At 41.1% G+C, this 24,051-nt stretch overlaps 1 protein-coding gene across 1 annotated transcript in view; it reads right to left on the reverse strand.

Moving 5' to 3' along the window:
* The window catches only part of LOC122555330 (bromodomain and WD repeat-containing protein 1), a 216,212-nt gene that overhangs the window by 128,403 nt on the left and 63,758 nt on the right, over positions 1–24,051 (reverse strand). Inside the window, exons 15-18 of the mRNA XM_043701209.2 lie at positions 19,620–19,754; positions 18,755–18,883; positions 13,769–13,994; positions 7,493–7,675 (exon numbers count right to left, since the gene is read on the reverse strand). Of these exons, the coding sequence (XP_043557144.2) occupies positions 7,493–7,675; positions 13,769–13,994; positions 18,755–18,883; positions 19,620–19,754 (673 nt within the window). The remainder of the gene's footprint in view (positions 1–7,492; positions 7,676–13,768; positions 13,995–18,754; positions 18,884–19,619; positions 19,755–24,051) is intronic.

Raw genomic sequence — 24,051 nt, forward strand, 5'->3', positions numbered from 1 at the left:
CACCAGAATACAGTTGCACCTAACTCTGTCTCAGCTACAAAATTAGAAATATTACATTTGACACTGAACACGGATATACAGTATATCACTGTCTGCCAACATGAAATTCCCTGGTCATTCCGTTAGCTCTTTTCTGCTTGTTTACTAATCCTTAAGATATCCAGTAGATTACCTCTAATCCCATGTGATTTAATTTTGCGAATTAACCTCTTGTGAAGGGCTTTATTAAAAGCCTTTTAAAAATTCAAGTATATTATGACTACAAACTCTCATCAATTCTGTTTGTAAAATGCTGAAAAAGAAATTAACAGGCCTAACCGACATGATTTCCTATTCACAAATCCACAGTGTCAAATCAGATCATCATCCATTCTTTATTTTGCAATCAACATTTTTCCCACCAGTGCAGAGTTTTATTTTCTCTTGCCCTCTCTTCTGAATAGCAGGGAGGTAATTGCAAACTTTAATCTATAGAAGCCATTCCAGAACCATTAGAATTTTGGAAGACGATCACCAATTCATCCAAAGCTACCTTTTTCAGCATTCTGGGATGTAGAATATCAGGTTCCAGGGACTTGCCAATATTCAATACAATTACCGTATGTACTCATGTAAAAGTCAAATGTTTTAGACTTTTTTTAAAAGGTTAAATTTATGGGGTTGACTACTACCTGGATACTACTTTTGAGGGGCTGAAATTCATGCTATAGTCCAAAATACCATATCGTTAAGCAGAAGCCCAATTAACCTCTCAATGAATAAGTGTGCTTGGATGCTACAGGGGAACTGAGCTCAGCTGAACTGCACACAAAAGGAGGTTGTCACTTGACTCTGATCTGATGCATGTTAAACTTTTACGCCAAATTGATGAGAATTGTATATCGAAACACAATAGCATAAAAAAATGTTTCCACATTGTAACATTTGTATACAGGATAATACTTTGACTCACAAATGTTGATCTGTGAAGAACCAAGTTTGACTTAAACATGAAATATATGGAAAATCCGGATTTTTTGGCCAAAAGGGGTAAATGTTTACTCGAGTATATATGGTAATTTCCCCAACACAGCCTCCTTACTGGTGCAGGCAGAAGGGTTTCAAATTAGTCATATTTTTGGATCATTGGGATCTCTTCCAAGGCAGTTGGGATCTGTTTAAAAAAAGGAGTGGTTGCTAACTAGACGGGCACGAACATCCTGCTGGGAAGATTTGCTCGTGAAACCCAGGTGGATTTAAACTAATAAGGCAGAGGGAACCAAAGCAGTAAGTCAGATTGTGAGCAGAAGGTAGAGGTTAATAAGCTAATCAGGTAGGGCTGGTCCAATAACCATGGTGAGGGAAGTATTCATAAAAGATCAAAATGTGAGTTGAAAGTTGAATTCAAAGATTGTGATGGGGCTCAGTATTATCAAGGATCAAGAAAAAAGGATGGAGTGTGTCAAAAGCTGTACTGCACAAGAAAATATTAAAAGAGAAATACAATTCAGTAGAACTTATTTAAAACCAAAACTAAAATAGAAATTGCTGGAAAAGCTCAGTATGTCTGGCAGCATATGTGGAGAGAAATCAGAGTTCACATTTCAGGTCCAGTGACCCTTCCTCAGAACTGCATTTTCAACGAACAGGTCAAGCGCAGGTAAAAGGCCAGAGGGAAGGGTTCAGGTGGAGGGAGTGTGTTGGAGGTGGGTGAAGGGATCTGTGGGATGGGAAAAGGACTCTTGTCCAAAGGATTGAGCACAGAGCTGAAGGAGGAAGAGAGTTCAACGTCATGTCATGCCCAAAATTCATTAAGGTGGGGGTGCAGAGGATTAAAATTGAGATCTTTGAGTCTGTTAACTCTGATTTCTCTGCATTGATGCTGCCAGACCTTGTGTTTTCCCAGCAACTTCTGTTTTAGTTTTTGTTTCTGATTTCCAGCATCAGCAGTTCTTTTGAGTTTTCTTTTTGAACTTATTTCAAGTCCTTGCACCTAAATGCATGTGGCATTCAAAATAAAGTTGATGAGTTAACAACACAAATAGAAAAATAGGTATGACCTGGTGGCAATTTCTGAAATGTGGCTACCAGAGGAGGAGAACTGGTAGTTAAATATCCAAGCATACTCAGTATTCCAAAAGGAGAAGCAGAAGGTAGCGTTGCTTTATTGGTTAAGGATGACAGCAAAGCTTCCAACGTAAAGTATAGCATAAGCCATGAAATAACGAGGGCTTGTTAGAATGGCACAACAGTAATTGTAGGTGATTTTAAATATGCATATTGACTGGATAAATGAGCTCGAGGGTAGCTTTGAGGAAAGGTTCATAGAGTGTATGAGAGATTGTTTCTTGCAGCAACATGGCATGGAATTAAGCAGAGAACTGACACTATCCAACAGGGAAGGATGAATAAATGGTCTTGTAATTAACGATCCTCTGAGAAGGAGTGACCAAAACATGCTAGAGTTCCAAATTCAGATTGAGTAAGTGAATACAGGCACATACAAGAGTTTTAATGTTGAGGAAGGAGTTGGCGCTACTGGACTAGGCAAACAATTGAAGGGCAGGGCGGCCAAATAACATTATCAAATGCTTCGGGAGACACTAAATACCTCTCAACTGAAGTATATTCCCTAGAGGAAGAGGAATTGTAAAAAGATGAAGTATCATTCATGTCTTAATAAGGAAGTCAAGGATAACAAAGGCAAGAATTTGGCAGATGGGGTTGAAAGTGAATAAGTATGAGGTTATGCATTTTGGCTGGAAAAAAAAAAGGAAAATTATTATTTAAATGGGAAGTAGTTCAAATTGAGTCAGTGCAGAGGGATACGGGTGTCCTTGCGCGTGAATCGTGTTAAGTGGCTCTGCAGGCGCAACATATAACAAAACAGACAAACGGAATCCTTATAATCCAGTCCTTTTGCAATAAACGTAAAAGTGGTGTTGCAATTGTTTAAGGTGTTACCGGGATGACACCTAGAGTATTGTCTCCAACTTTGGTCTCCTTGCTTGAGCAAAGATGTGGTGGCATGAGAGGCAGTTCAGAGGAGGTTCACCAGATTGATTCCAGGATGAAATGGCTATCGTATGAAGAGCTTTGAATTGGGCTTGTACTCACTGGAGTTCAGAAGAATTAGGTAGGATCTGATTGAAGTATGTACGACAATGAGATCAGCCACGTTCATATCAAATGGTGGAGTGGGTTCAAAGGGTTGAATTCGTAACTAAGATAATTTCTCAGAATTCCTTATTCTCTCTAGTCCTTTAGATCTCTATTAATGGATGATTTATTGTATCATCTTCATCATAAATATCATTTATCTCAATATAAAAGGTTGTTTTACAAGAGGGTTACTTCGCCCTCTTTGGTGCATAATGTTAGTCTCAAAAGGCTTGTTCTGTCGTTGGTATCTCCTCACATTGATCTAGAAAACCATCCTTAACTCACTCCAGAAACATTCTCTACAGTAGTAGTGTTCGTCAGTGTATAGTGAAGTCAGCTGCAATTACAACTACCAATGCTTTTCTATCACCTGCTTAATACTACGACCCACACCGTCACTCCTGTTCGAAGTTACATAGAACATTAGTGCAGTACAGGCCCTTCGGCCCTGGATGTTGCACCGACCTGTCATACCAATCTGAAGCCCATCTAACCTACACTATTCCATGTACGGCCAATGATGACTTAAATGCACTTAAAGTTGGCGAATCTACTACCGTTGCAGGCAAAGCATTCCGTACCCTTACTACTCTGAGTAAAGAAACTACCTCTGACATCTGTCCTATATCGATCACCCCTCAATTTAAAGCTATGCCCCCTCGGGCTCACCGTCACCATTCTTGGAAAAAGACTCTCCCTGTCCACCTTTCTACCCCTCTGATTATCTACATGTCTCTATTAAGTCACCTCTCAACCTTCTTCTCTCTAACAAAAACAGCCTCAACTATCTCAGCCTTCCCTCCTAAGACCTTCCCTCTATACCAGGCAACATCCTTGTAAATCTCCTCTGCACCCTTTCCAAAGCCTCCACATCCTTCTTATAATGCGGTGACCAGAACTGTACACAATACTCCAAGGGCGGCCGCACTAGAGTTTTGTACAGCTGTAGCATAACCTCACAGTTCCGGAACTCGATCCCTTTATTAATAAAAGCTAAAACACTATGCCTTTTTAACAACCCTGTCAACCTGGGTGGCAACTTTCAAGGATCTGTGTACCTGGACACAGAGATCTCTCTGCTCATTTACACTACCAAGAATCTTACCATTAGCCCAGTACTTTGCATTCTGGTTACTCCGATCAAAGTGAATCACCTCACACTTGTCCACATTAAACTCCATTTGCCACCTCTCAGCCCAGCTCTGCAGTTTATCTATGTCTCTCTGTAACCTACAACATCCTTTGTCACTATCCACAACTCCACCGACCTTAGTGTCGTCTGCAAATTTACTAACCCACCCTTGTAAGCTCTCTTCCAGGTCGTTTATAAAAATGACGAACAGCAGTGGACCCAACACCGACCCTTGCGGTACACCACTAGTAACTGGACTCCAGGATGAACATTTCCCATCAACCACCACCCTCTGTCTTCTTTCAGCAAACCAATTATTGATCCAAACTGCCTGACAGGTACACACTTATCTAGGACACTCAGGAGCTTTTCCTTGAATAAGCTCCACATTTCTAATGTGCCCATCCCCTGCAGTTTTCTTCCCTATCCTATGCTTCCTAAATCTTGCCTAATCGCATCGTAATTGCCTTTCCCCAAGCTATAACTCTTGCTCAGTGGTATACACACCTATCCTTTCTATCACTAAAGTAAACAAAGTTTAAGTCTTTGTCGCCCCACAGAGGGATTTACAGAATGTCTAAGTAGAATATTGCATATATTGACCTATCTTCTCCCTCACATTTCTTTTTAAATGCTCAACTTGCTGTGATCTGGTTTGGGACCAGAAACTTAACCTTTCATAGATAAAACTGAGCCACATTATTTCATTTTTTTAAAAAAATCAACAAGCTGCAAACTGCTTTACTTTGCTCTGTATTCTTCTATATAAAGTAAACATGAGTTAACACTAAAATTAAATCAGTTAATATTTTATGCACTCAGGTTTAATCCCTAATTACGCCATCATTTCTGCTACAAGAATTGAATTTATTGTCATATGTATTGAGGCACAGTGAAAAGCTTTGTCTTGCAAGCAATACAGGCAAATCACTTGGTTAAATAGCATAGTTAAGTAAATAACAGGTAAACAGCGGCAAAAACCAAAACACAGGTACAGGCGAATGTTAAGAGTTTAGTTCTGAAGGGACTATACACAAATATGCCTTCTGGATAATTTTCCTTCATTCCAGGTAACACTGCAGGTAACACTCAGAGGTAATATCTTCTACTTTCATTTACGCTCTCTTGATTGTGAAGGCCTCAGTCCCTTGTGGTTACTTTTCCAATTCTTGGAAAATAATCTGCCAATTATCATCTTTTTGCGAGAAGGTACTGTGAGACCCACTGTAGATTTTCCCAATAGCTTCAAACTAGGCAACCTTCTATGTTCATGAACTTCAAACTCAGGTTAAGCCTTATCCATCTTCCATGTAGTCAATGAGGTTTACAGAGCAGTCTCTGTCATTTATAACAACTAACTTCGCTCAGCAAGCTGCAAATTACAAGGTCTAATATAGAACTAACCTGTCCGAACAAACACTCAGACACCAGAAAACTTGACTAAGTTCTAACCATGTCCAAGATAATACATCCGGTTTGGGATATTCTAAAAACTTGATATTTTGTGTTAAAATGAGTACACTGACACTGAAATAAAACATACTGTAATAAAACCACTTAAATGGTAGGAGTAGCTTTATCACTGCATTAACAGCAAAACTAAAGGCACTGAAGCAACAATTTTAAATGAAAAACTCTTTTCATCTGTCTCTAACACGGATTATGTATTGTACATTAAAATACCTTTATAAAATTACAACCTGTTTTAATAAGTGATAGATAAGGCAAATGAGACAGTTGCCTCTGTCAGTTGTGGGACAGCGTTTCGGAGCGTGGAGGTTATGCTGGAGATGTACAAAATTTTGGTTAGGCAATAGCTGGAGTACAGGAAGGTGGTGATTCTCATGCAAAGAGTGAAAAGGAGTTCATCAGGATGTTGCCGGGGTTGGAGCATTTCAGTTATGAAGAAAGGTTGGATAGGCTTGGGTTGTTTTCTTATGAGCAGAGTAGGATGAGGGAGGAACTTAACTGAAGTGCAAAAAGATTATGAGTACAGCTAATGTTCACCTTCATTGAAAGGTCAATAATAAGGGGACATAATTTTAAGGCAAAGAGCAGGAGGTTCAGAGGGGATTTGAGCAAAGAGTTTTTTTACCCAGAGGTGGGTGAGAATGCGTATAGAGTATGAGCAGGTAGGGAAAGAGTTAAGTTTTGAATTATGTGAAACAAGAGGTCCAGCTGAGCATGACTCAAATCAGATAAGAACTTGCATTTAACAATGGAGTGCTGGAGGCAAGGGTAAGCGTTAACAAGTTGAAAAAGCATTCATTATTTAACAATATTGGAAGCATTCAGTATGTAAGGTCAGTTAACAAGGGGACAGGTATCCATTATGTGAAGCCCGTTAACAAGGTTAAGAACATTCATTGTACAACAGCAGAAGGCTTAGGCTCTACTATTGACGCTCGCTGATTGTAAAGGTTACCCAATCAATATGTATGTTGCCTTATCTGAATGCTCCTCCCTGTAAAATGATTATGTAATTCATTAAGAAACTGTTGTTTGAGAGAAGACCGAGAACTCATGTCTCTGCGCACATGTGCAATCGTTCTCTCTCCCTCCACAGCCGGAATAAAGGAGGTAAAACTATATCACGTGTCTGAGCGTTTTGCTTCTATTAAAGTGGGAACAGGACGACAATGGGAATCTGGAACGCTATTGAGTGTAGTAGAGGTGAAAAACCTCAACTTTTAAAAATTACATATATGAGGACTTGAAATGTCATAACATTCAAGACTATGTGCCAGGTGTTGAAATGAGATTAGTGTAGATAGTTGTGGCTTTGGCACAGACTCAGTGGGCTGAAGGGCTTCTTTTGCGCTGTGTGACTATGTTTGTAAGAGTCAGTGAAAGACTATTTCACATAACTTCAAGATTTTTGCACTACAATTTTTTTTTCATTCAACAGGATTAGAATTAGATGAAAGTCAATTTATGTTGAATGTATTTTAAAACATTAGACACAGTTTAAGCATGATCATAGCAAATAAGCATACACCTCAGAGCAAGTTAACATTAGGTATTGCATTGTCAAACTATAGAATGACGTAGCACCATACTGTTCAGTTATACAAACCGAAATTGCTCTCCATGTCCAGGTGATTAAATAGATAAGGCATACAATTTTTAACACTCAGTGCAATTAACATTTCTCTAACATTGCAGCTTGCTGATTGCAAACAAAACTCAAGGAGCAATTACTCAAAAACAAAATTATACCTCTTGAAGGTGTATTGATCCTATGGGGAGGATTATTTGCCCCACGTTGCTCAGTTCCTAAACGTTGGTCTTGTTCCTGTTGTAAATTTCGGATTATGCCATCCAGCACACTCACTTCCATGTTTTGTTCATCTTGATCACTTGTTTGCTGCCCAATTACTTGTTCCACAACATTACCATCACCTATTAACAGACCAACATTAAGAAGATATTTCAAACAATAGTTTTTCATAAGGCTGAGCTGTGACTGGGAAGAGGAAGCATGCTGATGGCAGCTATCAGAAGGGGGAGATTAGAGTTGGAGATTGTCCAAAGCATCCTGCACAGCAGGAAGAGGCATATGCAATATAGTCCTGAATGTTTGCTCGGCATTCAGTAGTTGACCTACCATTACTTCACGTTGCCACTCAAATCCACTTAACTCTCAACTTAGTGTTAAAAAAAAACCCAGTCTTAAAAATAGCAAACAGGGTAAAGAATTTTGAAAATTTTGTTCAGTGAAGAAATTGTTCATCTTAGTATGAAATGAGAAGGGAAGAACTACATGTTGGTATGCAGTGTAAATTAGCTTAGCATTGATCACAAATTGATACGGCAACACAGCAAGCAATTAGGAAGGCAAACGATGTTTTAAAAGGGAGGTAGTGAGTGAGTGAGGGGGAGCTGGAAGCGAGGGTGCATACGAGATACCCCAAGGCAGGCTGGGCGCAAGAGAGCAAGAGGAAGGGGGGATGGTGAGAGTGGCCTGAGGGGGCGAGTGGGCAAGGGAGGAGATGGAGCGAACAAGGGTAAGGGTGGGAGAAGAGGAGGGGGCAGGACAGGAGAGTGGGGGCATCAGGAGGGCAATGCAGGCAACGACCAATAGGCAGGGGAGCAGAGCAAGCGTGAAACAGAACGAGGAGAGAGGGAACACGAGCATGAGTGAGCGAGAGAAAACAGGAGCGAGAGAGAGAGTGAATGAGAGGTATGAAGAATGCTGTAAAGGTAGTTGTGATAATGGATCAAAGAGAATGTGGATTAGTAATGGCAGACATGTAAGCATAATTGGATTTTCAGAAGGCATTCAATGAGGTGGCATATAAAAGCTTGTTGCACAAGGCAGGATCATATAGCCTTGAGGGTAATATATTAGCACGAGTTGAGGATTGGTTAACACGGACAGTCAGGATCTTTTTCAAGTTAGAAAGGCATAACTAGTAAAGGGGTACAAGGATCAGCCCTAAGACCTCAGTTCTCTACTGTCCATATCAATGACGTGGATGAGGGGCAGTGTGCCAATATAAGTGGAAGCACACGTTATGAAGTAGATTAGAAACACAGAAGCCCTACAGCACAGAAGCAGACCATTCAGCCCCTCGAGTCTGCAACAATTCTCCGAAGAGCATCCTACCCAGACTTATCCCCCTACCCTATCCCTATAACCCTACATTCCCCCTGGCTAATCCCCCGAGCCTGCATATCCCTATTCAATTCAACACTGCCATTCCACCTAATCTACACATCTTTGGTCTGTGGGAGAAAACCCTTCAGACATGTGGATAATGTGCAAACTTCAGAGACAGTTGCCAGAGGCTGGTATCAAGCCCAGGTCCCTGGCATCGACAGGCAGCAGTGTTAACCACTGAGCCACTGTGTCACTCAAGTTCAGTGAGTGGGGAAAAATACTTGGCAAACAGAAATATAGTGCAATAACTCAGGAAGACTGACTGGAAAGGAACATCATTTATTGGTGAACACCAAAATGGAGCCGCTACTTGTGGCATTCATAGGCTAGTCCCAGCGCAGGGCAAGATAGTCCTGCAGACATCTTTTTATATTTAAAATGCTATTACACAAACTGAGCAACTTTGTTACCACTAAAATCTCCATAACTTATTTGTCCCCTTTTTCCCTTTTAACTACTGCGAATGTGTTTTTTTTAAACCCCTATTCAACTTGTTCAGAGTTATCATTACACACCTCTGAAGGAAGTAGGACTTGAACCTAAGCCTCTTGCCAGGGGCAGGGACACTATCACTATGCCATGAACATTCATATCTGCTTTTTTTTTTTCTCACCTACCCCCTGGACCAAAGGGTCTGTTTCCATGCTGTACATCTCTATGACTCTATGCTTTCTTTTTCCCCCCAAGAAATGTTATTACTCAACTGAGCAACTCTCTCTTTCTTTTTTAGGTAACTACTTTTCTCATCAACCCAGTCAGTAATGTGACTAGACACCTCTGGAGGAAGTGGGACTTGACGTTCTGAAGTCTTGTTCTGAAGGGTCACCTGACCCCAAATGTCAACTTTGATTCTTCTCCACACATGCTGCCAGACCTACTGATACTTTCCTCTGATTTCTGTTTTTGTTTCTAATTTCCAGCATCCACAGGTCTTTGTTTTTTTTTTAAATAATCAGGTAGAATGACAGTGTAGCAAGTCATAAAAAATGAAACGAAATTATTGCTTGGCAGATCGAAGTTTAATATTAGCCAAGTCTCGTTACTACTGTACAGGGTGTTGGAGAGACTGCACTTGCAGTACTATGTATAGCTTTGGACTTCGCAGTTTAAAAAATAATATAACTTACTACAGGGGAGTTTAAAAGACATTTAGATAAGCATATGAATATGCAAGGAATGGAGGGATACAGACCAAGGTCATGAAGAAGGGATTAGTTAAATTTGGCATCATGTTAGTTATAAGAGTCCATTCCTGAGCTATATTGTTCTATGTTCCATGATACACTGGGATTGGAGCTGTTCAAAACAAATTTACCACACTGATTCTTGGGATGAAAGCAGTGACATATCAATAATAGCTAAACAGGTTAGACATTTATTCACTGGAGTTTAGAAGAATGAGGATGATCTTACTGAAACAAAATTCTGAGAGGGATTTCAAATTTGGATATAATTACAGAATAAGGGGACTCTCAAAAGATGCAGAGGTGTTCCTTCTTCTGGAAGGTAGGATCGTGGAGGCTAGATCACTGAAAATATTTATAAAGGATGTAAATAGACTTTAGAAACAGCAGGGAGTGACATCAATACTCCTCTGGTACAATAGAGAAGTTGATGCCTGGGGCAGACCAGCCATGATCTTACTGAATAGCAAGGCAGGCTTGATCAGTCAAATGAACTTTTCCTTTATTTCTTATATTTAAGGTATACAGGCTCTGAAATGCACTTAAAACCAGTGTATATGACTGCTTCTAATTTCTAGCATCCACAGATCTTTTGTTCTTTTTTAATAATCAGGGAACATGACGGTGCAGCAAGTCATAAAAAAGCAAGTTTCTAGTCAAACGCTCCATAACGATGCAGATGGCTGGCATTCATCAATGATAATTCTGAGAGGTAATTAGATTCTCTCTTAGTGAGCATGGTAACTTTGTGGCACAAATGTTACTTGCCACTTATCAGGTGCCAACCCAATCTTTTGGGAGTTGGATTGCTTCAGTATCTGAAGAGTCACATAGTACTGAACACTGCAATTATGAAACATCCCTGCTTCAGACCTTGTGGAAGAATCATCATTGATGAAGCAGTTGAAGATGGTTGAGCCGAAGGCACTTCAGAGGGACTTGGATTGAAATGATCACCAATATCAGTCATTGTTTCTTGATATCACATGGTATGAACTGAATTAGTCAAAACCCAGCATCTATGATGACATGGCCCTTAGGTGATGGTTGAAATGGATCAGTGAACTCTGCTGCTATCTTCTCCATTGAGGTTGGGAATGTTCATACAGTTTCCTTGTCCTCCCATGTGATGTTTAATTATCCACCTCCTTTCAGGCATAGATGTAGCAAGGCTACAGAATTTTCATTCTGACCTGCTAGTTGTGGGATCATTTAGCTTTATCACATGCAACTTCCAAGTTTTAACATGTTCAGAGATCTATTATGTCACTTCACCAGGTTAGCATCCTATTTTAGTTATGCCTGGTGTTACTCCTATTGCGCTATATTGCATTCCTCATTGAAATTATATCATTTCAACTATGAGAAAGTGAGGACTGCAGATGCTGGAGATCAGAGTCAAAAAGCATGGTGCTGGAAAAGCACAGCTGGTCAGGCAGGATTGTCGACGTTTTGAGCTTAAGCTCTTCATCAGGAAGGTGAGGGTATCCCATTCCTGATGAAGAGCTCATGCTCGAAACGTCAACTCTCCCGCTCCTCAGATGCTGCCTGACTGGCTGGTTTTTCCAGCACCACACTTTTTGATGCTGATATAATTTCAAGACAGGATAACGAGAGACTTCGAGGAGTGTTTTGGTGGTACTCGCATGCACCTGTTACACTTATTCTTCTAACTTAAAAGTCACTGGTTTTAAAAATGTTTGTCATAAAACCCAGTGAAGTCTCTGCAGTCAATCCTGTAGGTGGGACATATCACAGCGATCATTTTATAGAACATATAGAACATAGAACATAGAAGAATACAGCGCAGTACAGGCCCTTGGGCCCTCGATGTTGCGCCGATCCAAGCCCACCTAAACTACACTAACCCACTATCCTCCATATACCTATCCAATGCCCTCTTAAATGCCCATAAAGATGGAGAGTCCACCACTGTTACTGGCAGGGCATTCCATGAACTAACGACTCGCTGAGTGAAGAACCTACCCCTAACTTCAGTCCTATATCTACCCCCCCTTAATTTAAAGCTATGCCCCCTTGTAATACCCGACTCAATACGCGGGAAAAGGTTCATACTGTCGACCCTATCTAACCCCCTAATCATCTTGTACACCTCAATCAAGTCACCCCTAAACCTTCTTTTCTCTAGTGAAAACAGCCCCAAGTGCCTCAGTCTTTCCTCATACGATTTTCCTTCCATACCAGGCAACATCCTGGTAAACCTCCTCTGCACCCGTTCCAATGCCTCCACATCCTTCCTATAGTATGGCGACCAAAACTGCACACAATATTCCAGATGCGGCCGTACCAGAGTCTTATACAACTGCATCATGACCTCAGGACTCCGGAACTCAATTCCTCTACCAATAAAAGCCAGTACGCCATATGCCTTCCTCACCGCACTATTTACCTGGGTGGCAACTTTCAGAGATCTGTGTACATGGACACCAAGATCCCTCTGCTCATCCACACTACCAAGTATCCGACCATTAGCCCAGTACCCCATCTTTTTGTTATTCTTCCCAAAGTGAATCACCTCGCACTTAGCTACATTGAATTCCATCTGCCACCTTTCTGCCCAGCTCTGCAGCTTCTCTATATCCTGCTGTAACCTGCCACATCCTTCCTCACTGTCAACAACTCCTCCGACTTTCGTATCATCCGCAAACTTGCTCACCCAACCTTCTAACCCCTCTTCCAGGTCATTTATAAAAATGACAAACAGCAATGGTCCCAAAACAGATCCTTGCGGAACACCGCTAGTGACGGCACTCCATGAAGAAACTTTGCCATCAACTACTACCCTCTGTCTTCTTCCATCCAGCCAATTCCTAATCCAAACCTCCAACTCACCCTCAATGCCATATCTCCGTATTTTCTGCAGTAGCCTACCATGGGGAACCTTATCAAACGCCTTACTAAAATCCATATATACCACATCTACCGCTTTCCCCTCATCAACCTCCTTCGTCACCTTTTCAAAGAATTCAATAAGGTTTGTGAGGCACGACCTGCCCTTCACAAAACCATGCTGACTATCCTTGATCACATTATTCCTATCCAGATGTGCATAAATCCTATCCCTTACAATTCTCTCTAAGACTTTGCCCACAACAGAAGTGAGACTCACCGGCCTATAGTTACTAGGGCTATCCCTACTCCCCTTTTTGAACAAGGGAACCACATTTGCTATCCTCCAGTCTTCTGGGACTACTCCTGTAGACAAAGAGGACATAAAAATCAAGGCCAATGGCTCTGCAATCTCCTCCCTTGCTTCCCAGAGAATCCTAGGATAAATGCCATCAGGCCCAGGGGACTTATCTATTTTCACCTTTTCCAGGATTTCCAACACCTCTTCTCTACATACCTCAAAACCATCCATTCTACTTATTTGTGCCTCAGTATTCTCATCGACAACAATGCCCTGTTCCTGAGTGAAGACTGAAGAAAAGTATTCATTCAGTGTCTCCCCAATCTCTTCCGCCTCCACACGCAACTTCCCCCTACTATCCTTGACTGGACCTATTCCTACCCTAGTCATTCTTAATCATGTTAATTATGTTCTTAATCATTTAGTTTTTAGAAACAATAGTGAAACACCATTTTTAAAGACCTTTCTAAGACTTGGGTCTAAGCTAAGCCACTTACTTGTTGCCACATATCCAAGTTGTGGTATGAGCTGCTCATCCAGACATTTCTCACGACCCGGCACCAATCGTTGGTATTCCGTTCGATGAGGATTTCCGTCCACATCCACTAGGAAAGGTGGGGGCATGAGATGGGGAGCCTGTTGAGTTTGCTCATCCAAGACAAAATTGTTCCCATCACGAATTAAGGGACGATAGTCAGTATGGAAAAACATTTGTTCCGGAATCTGCAAGCAAGCAAAGCACATTTTCACCTTTTGAAAAAAGGTCACTGGACTCTAAATGTTAACTCTGCCTTCTCTCCACAGAATCTGGATTAGTGGTGCTGGAAGAGCAGAGCAGTTCAGGCAGCATCCAAGGAGCAGCAAAATCGACGTTTCAGGCAAAAGCCCTTCATCAGGAATAAAGGCAGGTGAGCCTGAAGCGTGGAGAGATAAGCTAGAGGAGGGTGGGGGTGGGAAGAAAGTAGCATAGAGTACAATGGGTGAGTGGATGAAGGTGATAGGTCAGGGAGGAGGGGGTGGAGCACTCACTGCCTTTATTCCTGATGAAGGGCTTTTGCCCGAAATGTCGATTTCGCTGCTCCTTGGATGCTGCCTGAACTGCTGTGCTCTTCCAGCACCACTAATCCAAATTCTGGTTTCCAGCATCTACAGTCATTGTTTTTACCTTCTCTCCACAGATGCTGCCAGACCAGAGTTACTCCAGCAGTTAAGTTTTATTCCATGTTTTTATGTATTTGTTTCTGTACAGAGCAAAGTACAGACTCTACTATTCAAGTCAAACACATGATGCTTTGACAAACAAAACACTTTGGTAAGTACTACAATCATTTTCCAATTGGTTTTTATTTTAATTATCCAGTTTTGCATTTCATGATCTTTTTAGTTTGAACAGAAGTGAGTGTATTTAAATATATGGCAATTCCCAATATGTTGGATCAAAGTGTTGTCCAAACCAAATTACTTAATTCAATCAGCATTCATGTTACAAGTTATTGATAGCCATTTTCACATTAACTACAAAATTGTCAAATTTTTATCTACCCTCTTCAGAGGAACTCATCAAGAAATATAATCAAATAAACATATCTAAGAGGCCATTCTTGGTTTATAAATATAGACAAATTTCAACTTCCTCAAAACTATGCCACCTAAACCCCAGGATTTCATTTGTTCAGCAATTCTTTGGTGCAGTGCTGGCACCTTAAAGTAAAATTTCTTGCCTATAAATGCCTCCACAGCTCACACAGAGATTTTAACTATAAACTATGGATTCATGTGCAGTTCCTTCTGATATTATTGATTTGATATCAGAGCTTTGACCTATTTTGGCGCCAGAATCCTTTGGCCTTTTCATTGTAACTTACTTCCCTGCTTCTACAAAACTACAAGGCCTACCTTTTTCATGAAAGTCTTTTAAATCCTCTGATTCTTGTATAGTTCGTTCCTTCATGAAGTATTCTGTTATATTTTATGTTTTAAACTTTGTACCAATGCAAGCTGTTATTGTAGATATATGCAAGTATAAAATTCGAGCAGAGCATCACAAGCAAGACTTATCTAGGTCTCACCAGAAATCAATGTACATGCATCTTCCAAATATGCTTAACAGACAGCATTCAAAATCAAAAATACTAATTAGCGAGTTTTGAGAAGATTTGTAGCTCAGGTTGAGGTTCTGGATGTAGGTTTGCTTGCTGAGCTAGAAGGTTCATTTTCAGACATTTCATCACCAAACTAGGTAACATCTTCAGTGAGCCTCCGGATGAAGCACTGCTGGTGTTTCCTGTTTTCTATTTATATGTTTGAGTTTCCTTGGGTCGGTGACGTCATCTCCTGTGGTGACGTCATTTCCTGTCCTTTTTCTGGTGGTGGTGGTGATGGTTGGTTGGTAAATGGGATCTAAGTCAATGTATTTGTGGACAGAGTTCCATATGGAATGACATGCTTCTCGGAATTCTCGAGTGTCTCTCTGTTTGGCTCGTCCTAGGATGGATGTGGCTGGTTGATGTTCATGCATCCTGGTGGCTAGTTTTCTGCCTGCTGGTCCAATGTCGTGCTTGTTACAGTTCTTGCAAGGTATTCTGCAAATGGCATTAGTTTTGCTTGTTGTTTATATAGGGTCTTTCAAGTTCATTAGTTGCTGTGTTGGTGGGTTTGTGGGCTACCATGATGCCAAGGGGTCTGAGTAGTCTGGCAGTCATTTCCGAAATGTCTGTCATGCAGGGGAGAGTGGCGAGGGTTGCTGGACGCGTTTTGTCTGCTTGTTTGGGTTTGTTGCTGAGAAATCGGTGGACTGTGTTCATTGGGTACCCGTTCTTTTTGAATACACTGTACAGGTGATTTTCCTCTGCTCTGCGTGATCCCTCTGTGCTGCAGTGTGTGGTGGCTTATTGAAATAATATTCTGATGCAGCTACGTTTGTGGGTGTTGGGATGATTGCTTCTGTAGTTCAATTTTTGGTCAGTGAGTGTTATTTTCTTGTACACGCTGGTTTGTTGTTCCCCATTGGCTCTTCGCTCTACTGCGACATCTAGGAATGGCAGTTTGTTGTTGTTTTCATCTTCTTTAGTGAATTTTATGCCAGTAAGGGTATTATTGATGGTCTTGAAGGTTTCCTCTAATTTGTTTCGTTTATTGATGACAAAGTCATCCACATAGCGGACCCAAAGTTTGGGTTGGATGGTTGGCAGAGCTGTTTGTTCAAGTCTCTGCATTACTGTCTCTGACAAGAACCCTGATATCGGAGATCCCATGGATGTTCCATTGGTTTGTCTGTAGATTTTGTTGTTCAAGATGAAGTGGGTGGTAAGGCATAGGTCTACGAGCTTGACAATAATGTCCTTGCTGATGAAGTTGGTGGTGTTTGGTGTGTGTGTGTCTTTAGGTCTTGTAATAGTGTAGTCAGTGTTTCCTTGGCTAGATTGATGTGAACAGGGCTGTTAAGTCAAAGGAGACCATTACTTCTTCCTCTTCTATATTGGTGTTTTTGATGGTCTTCAGGAATCCTTGGGTGGAGTGGATGGAGTGGCATGAGTCTTCTACTAAGTGTTTTAGTCTTTGGTGTAACTCTTTAGCCAATCTCTAAGTTGGTATTCCAGGAAGCGAGACTATGGGGGGAAATCCTGGTTTATGAATTTTGGGTAATCCGTACAGGCGTGGTGTGTTGGATCTGTCTGGTTTCATTTTTGGAAGTCGGTCTTATTTACTTCTCCAGATTTCTGAAATTTGTTTTGAGTAGGGCTGTGATTCAGTTCTCCAGTTGTGGGATCAAGTCTATCGCCGCTTGTTGCTAAGTGTTGGTATCTACAAGTAATGCGTTCACTTTTTCAATGTAATCTCTTTGATTTAAAATGACTGTCAAGTGTCCTTTGTCTGCAGGTAGGATAACAATTTTTTTAAGTCTTTCTAGTGCTTTCCTTTCTTGTGTATGGAGTATGTTTCCTTCCAATTTCCTGTTTAATGTTGGTCTGATAGTTTACTGGGTTTCTTCTGTGAGTTGGTTGTCTTTCAATGTTGTTTCTAATGCTGCTAAAAAGTCTTTCTTGTCCACATCCTGGAAGTTGTGATTTGATTTACATAACAGCCCTGCTCACATCCATCAACATCAACCCAAGGAAATCCAAACATAAATAGAAAGCAGGAAGCACCAGCAATGCTTCATCTGGAGGCTCACTGATACTTAGTATGGTGATGAAACATCTGAAAATGAACATTCCAGCTCAGTGAGCAAACCTACAACCAGAAGAATACTAACTTCTTCCTTTGCTAATTGTAAAACTGATTGTCAATAGACAATAAATGCAGGAGTAGGCCATTCTGCCCTTCAAGCCTGCACCACCATTTAATATGATCATGGCTGATCATCATCAGTATCCTGTTCCTGCCTTATCCCCATAACCCTTGATTCCACTATCCCTAAGAGCTCTATCCAATTCTTTCTTGAAAGTATCCAGAGACTTGGCCTCCATAGCATTCTGGGGCAGAGCATTCCATACACCCACCACTATCTGGGTGAAGAAGTTTCTCCTCAACTCTGTTCTAAGTGGCTTGCCCCTTATTTTTAAACAGTGTCCTCTGGTTTGGGACTCACCCATCAGCAGAAACATGCTTCCTGCCTTCAGAGTATCCAATCCTTTAATAATCTTATACATCTCAATCAGATCCCCTCTCAGTCTTCTAAACTCAAGTCTATACAAGCCCAGTCGCTCTGATCTTTCAGCGTAAGATAGTCCTGCCATTCCAGGAATTGACCTCGTGAACCTATGCTGCACTCCCTCAATAGCCAGAATGTCTTTCCTCAAAGTTGGAGACCAAAACTGCGCACAATTTCCAAGTGCAGTCTCAGCAGGGCTCTGTACGGCTGCAGAAGGACCTCTTTGCTTCTATACTCAATTCCTCTTGTTATGAAGGCAAGCATGCTATTAGCTTTCTTCATTGCCTGCTGTACCTACATACTTGCTTTCATTGACTGATGTACAAGAACACCTAGGTCTCATTGTACTGCCCCTTTATCTAACTTGACTCCACTTCGGTAGTAATCTGCCTTCCTGTTCTTGCCACCAAAATGGATAACCACACATTTATCCAGATTAAACTGCATCTGCCATGCATCTGTCCACTCACCTAGCCTGTCTAGGTCACCCTGTATTCTCCTAACATCCTCCTCACATTTCACCCTGCCACCCAGCTTTGTGTCATCAGCAAATTTGCTAATATTACTTTTAATACCTTCATCTATATCATTAATGTACATTGTAAAAAGCTGCGGTCCCAGCACTGATCCCTGCGGCACACCACTGGTCACTGCCTGCCATTCCAAAAGGGAGTGGTTATAGAAAGAGCACTTGATTATGTTGCTTTTATATTAAATAAAGAAACATTACTTGGCTTGCTTCATTTGACATACAGGGCAACTGCAGATTTTGCCAATTAAAATTAAAGAAATTGGAAGATTTAAAAAACAGACCAACTCAAAATAGTACCTTTTCATACAGTTTACTGCATCCAAATCCAAATATAAGCAGATGTCCATGTGAATCTGTGCAAGCAAAGTGTTGGCCATCTGGTGAAAATTTGCAGTCAAATACAGCACCATGACCTTGGCCTTCAATCTATGAAGGAATCATACACAAGTAATTTAAACATTCATTTCAAAATTTTGAAAACTAGAACAATCAAGAATAAGTTAGACAAATAGAGTATTGCCATTTTATAACAAGAATGGAATACGAAAATCGAAAGTTCTACCGCAGATGTACCAAGTCTTAGTGAGAAGAAATTAGCATTTCATTGAATCTTAATCCCCTTGTTGACAAACATACAATTGTGTTAGAAATGGTTTAATGAAAGTTCACTCGACCCATTCTAATGATGAATAGCTTATCTTACAAAAGTTGAATAGGTTGGACAATACCAGTGGGGCTTAGATAGGGTGGGGCTTAGATAGTGGATGTTTCCTGTAGTTAGGAACACTGGAACAAAGGGACACTGTTTAGGATTACGAGAACTCCTTAAGACAGTTGATCAAAAGATTTTCTCAGTGTCACCATGGAGACTCAGTCACTGAAATTACTGAAGGGAGGGTTTGTTAGATTTTTGATAGACAAGGGAATCTAGAGTAAGAAAAGCAGGTAGCAAAGTGAAGTTCAGACCACTAACAAATCAGCCATGACCTTACTGAATAGCAAGACTATTTAAAACATCCAACTCTTCATCTCATTTCCTATGTTCCTATTATCAAAAGATATTCTACTTAGCAAAAATAATCTCACTTAGATTAATAAATTCAAGTTCATCCAAACTGAATGTAAATGCTGAACCCCTCCCGCATCTGCTTAACACACCTACCATGTTAAAGTAATTGTGAGATTTTATGCCTTTAGTGATGTCCCAAATGAAGATATTGCCATCATGGCCAGCAGACAAAATAATTCTGGAGTCAAATGGATGTGGCTCCAAAACAAACACCTCATCTTCATGACCCTAAAAATGTGGAACAGAAGCTTATCAGCATATAATACCATTTAAAATGAAATCATTTATGACTGACAGCTTTTGACAATCTTTATATTTCATAAAGACCCTGTGATACATCTTAGCTCAATTAAACTAGATTCTCCTCCTCTACCATCCAGATACACAATTGTTATAATTTTAGGGTTCTGACACAAGCAATATTGTTTTGTTGTATTTAAGCCATTTGCAGTTGTTGAACAAACTTCTTGCATACCTACAATGCATGTGTTAATAGTTTCGAGCACAACAATACTGAATGCTCAATAGCAGATTTTCTCAGCATAAAAACCCATGATATTTATATATTTATTTCTGTGAACATTTGTGCGCTAACTCTAGTTCAGGATGTCAGATCGAGGACTCATTCTAAATACTAAACTGCATCATGCACAACTGCCACAGCATATCACCACCTTTTGGTCAATCAGTATAAATAGAGTAAAATGGTAGAAATAAAAAGGTGTTCAAACACAGATGCAATGCAGAAATTAAAAACATGATTATTTCATAAAAGTCCTGCTGCTTAATTTGTTGAAATAATAAAATGTTTTTTTTAAAACATTTTGTCCATTTCCCAGTTTCATCCTGGACATTTTAGAACTTTCTTCAACTTAAACAAGGAAGACTTGTATTTTTCACATCCTCAGGACAACCAAAGTGCTTTACAGCCAGTGAAGTTCAATCATTGTTGAAAAGCAACTAAATTGACAGGAAATTCACAACATGCTCCCAGAAATAGCAAAGAAACCACGATCAGATAACGGAGCCAAATTCAAAAGCCCCTTAAAATAAGCATTGAGATCACAATGTAATATTGACATGTCATCATGAACTCTGATTCAGGCAGCAAGCCAATTTTGTACAGCCTGGTGAATTTTTGACATCTGCAACAGCCAGCATAAATGTATTGTCAAGAAGCAATGCATCTCTGCTGAGCGATGCTATTTAGTTGATCAAACCAACCTTGAACATTTTTTCTTCATTCTTTCATGGGATAAAAGTGTCACTTTTGCCTATTCTCAACATTACTCTCGAAAAGGTCATGGTGAGCCACTTTCTCGAACCACTGCACTCCATCTGGTACACATCCATCAACAGTGCTGTTAGGAAACAGTTTTGGGTTTTTACATAGGAATAATGACCAAGTTGCAATTTAGCACCAAATCAGAATAATGTGTGACTTGGAGGGGAGTCTGCAGATGATGTTCCCATGTGTGGTACACTTTCCCTTTCAGCTAGCTGGGATCACAGGATTGGAAGGTGCTTTCAAATAATGATGATTTGCTGCAGGGGATCTTGCATTGCTACTACAGTGTCTTAGTGGTGAAGGAAATGGGTATTTAAGATGGTTCATGGGATGATGATCAAGAGGGCTGCACTGGATGGTGTTAGACTTGTTGAATGTAGTCAAGTGGACAGTATTCCAGCATCTGCAGTCCTCACTTTTGCCTAGTTGATTTTAACCTTACTGCAAATCCTCTTGCAAGGATGCCTACCTTGAAGAAGTTCTCCTCCTCTCTCCACAAGAATCTGAGAGTCTCTCTCTCTCTGCAACCCCTAGGTCATCTCCTCTGCCCTGAAACTCTTCAACCATTCAAAGTTTGAGAGAAGATTTGTAGCTCGGGTGCTCGTTGCTGTGGTTCTGTTCGCCGAGCTGGAAGTTTTTGTTGCAAACGTTTCGTCCCCTGTCTAGCAACATGAATTTGACTGGGACAACACTACCATTATAGGGCAAGCCAAACAAAGAACAGCCAGGGAATTCCTAGAAGCATGGCACTCATCCACAAACTCCATCAACAAACACATAGACCTGGACCCAATATACCGGCCACTACAGCGGACAGCTGAAACTGACAACCGGAAGCGGCAGGGACAGGCCACTATAAATGCCGGAGGAAACACCACAGAAGCGCTTCACAGGAGGCTCCCAAGCACTGAGGATGTCACCTAGACAGGGGACGAAACGTTTGCAAAAACTTCCAGCTCGGCAAACAGAACCACAGCACTCTTCAACCATATTCTGAAACTTCACCAGCTTCCTCATTTCACCCGCACCTTACCCCAGTTCCAACCTTCCAGCACAGCACCATCCTCATGACCTGTCCTACCTGCCAATCTTCCTTCCCACCAATCCACTCCACCCTCCTCTCTGACCTATCTCCTTCAACCCCACCCCATCCACCCACTGTACTCTTTGCTACCTTCTCCCACCCTCCTCTCTGACTTATCACTTTTATCTCCAGCCCCATCCACCTAGTGTACTCTTTGCTACCTTCTCCCCAGCCCCACCCCCCCTCCCATTTATCTCTCTACCCTGGAGACTCCCTACCTTCATTCCTGATGAAGGGCTTTTGCCCAAAACATCTATTTTCCTGTTCCTCGGATGCTGCCTGACCTGCTGTGCTTTTCCAGCACCACTCGAATCTAGACCCCAGTATTTAATAAAACACCTGTAGCATGAAGATCATTGATGCATTTTTTTGGAAGCTGGTAATGGTGTGGGTCAGGACTGGTGTTATTCAATTGTGAAAACCCACTTCTGACCTGCTCTTGCATAGCATTTATACTGTTGAACTAATTCAGTTAATGGCAATCCCAAATGCTGATGGTGGGGATTCAATTAATCTGCCATTGAATGTCATGGGGAGACATCACTTGTTGGGCATGGTCAGCACCTGGAACTTGTACGGCATAAATGTTACTCTCCACTGTGAGCACAACCCTGAACGGTGTCCAGGTCTTGCTGCACATGAACACTGCTTCAATCTCTAGAATCCTAACAGTACTGAACACATTAAACATCTGCACTTGGGATGAAGGAAATGTCAGCGATTAAACAGTTGAAGGATGGTTGTTGGTAGGATATTAGCCTAAAGGATCCCAACAGCCCCAATCCAGCAAGATAATTGGCCTCCAACAATAACAATCAACTTCCTTTGCACCAGATATGGCTCCAACAACTGAAGAGTTTTTCAAGATTATTATCATCATCATCCCCGGTCAACACTCAGACCCAGCACCCCTCCACCACTCCCTTCAATGAAGGCAGATGCCCTGCTCCCACTGGGACTTCAAGGGTAACCACTGACCAACGCCATCCTTTGCCCCAGCAAAAATTCGGACCCACAAATCCCCTCCCCCCATTGACTGAAACTTGGATTCCACAACATCTCTCACCCAACAACAAAACCTGGTTCCAGAAACCTGTTGACCCCCTCCAGCTGAGACTTGGGCCAAGCACACACACGCATACACCGCCCCCTTCAAACTCCCCCAATTTGCATCCAGCACTCTTCCTCCTTCAGCCAAGACTTCAGGTATGGTCATCACCTTATTCAAAATCACCACAAAAGCGAACAGTCCCTTTTTTTTTAAATAAGAAGTTTACATTTTCTTTCCCCACAGTCACTCAGAGGATTTCTAACAATCGGTAATGATCAAAGTCTCTTGCATTATCAGTGAAACCATGAATAGATTGTCCAAACACAGGATCCTTTTCTCCTTCCCTTGTTACTCCTCCAATCTCAGATTTGGTAAAGACAGCATCTGCGACTAGAAATGAAGCTCCTCTCAGATTTTGTCTCTTTCACATACAGAGGTGAACTTTATCTGATTAGTCATCCAGTGACTGAATCCTCCCAGGTAACTTGAAGGGTTGAAAATGAATTTGCTCACCACTTCTGAAGTCTGAATTTCACATCTTACCCTCTCACACTGGGTACTGTTACTGATTTCAATATCCAAATTACACAGAGCTTGCATATACTGCCATTTATTCAAATCCATTAAAAGTCATCCAAACAGATCACATCACATTCATTGGCACATTTCCTTCTCCCTTGTAGGGCTTGATGCTGTTAATTTATGTCCAACAGGTTGATGCACTGTGCTTAATGTATGGGTGAAGAGAAAAGGATTGTTGCTGCTTTCAGATACATTACTAGTTAGCAGCAATGCAAAACAGACAGTCAAAGGTATACACAAGTCTCTCCCAGTCAGTCTAGAGTCAGTCAGCACGGAAACAGTCCTTCAGTCCAAATCGTCCACACCAACCAGATATCCTAAACTGATATAGTCTCATTTCTCAGAATTAGGTGTTTATCCCTCTAAACTTTTCTAATCCGTATACCTGTCCAAATGTCTTTTAAATGCTGTAATTATACTCACCTCTTTCTACACACTGCATGGAAAATGTTGCCCCTTAGGACCCTTTTAAATCTTTCCCCTCTCACCTTAAACCTCTACCCTCTAGTTTTGGACTTTT

This window comes from Chiloscyllium plagiosum, unplaced genomic scaffold (assembly GCF_037043375.1).
Source record: "Chiloscyllium plagiosum isolate Xiang-an unplaced genomic scaffold, Cpla_swu_hap1 HiC_scaffold_12, whole genome shotgun sequence".
Classification (NCBI taxonomy): Eukaryota; Metazoa; Chordata; class Chondrichthyes; order Orectolobiformes; family Hemiscylliidae; genus Chiloscyllium; species Chiloscyllium plagiosum.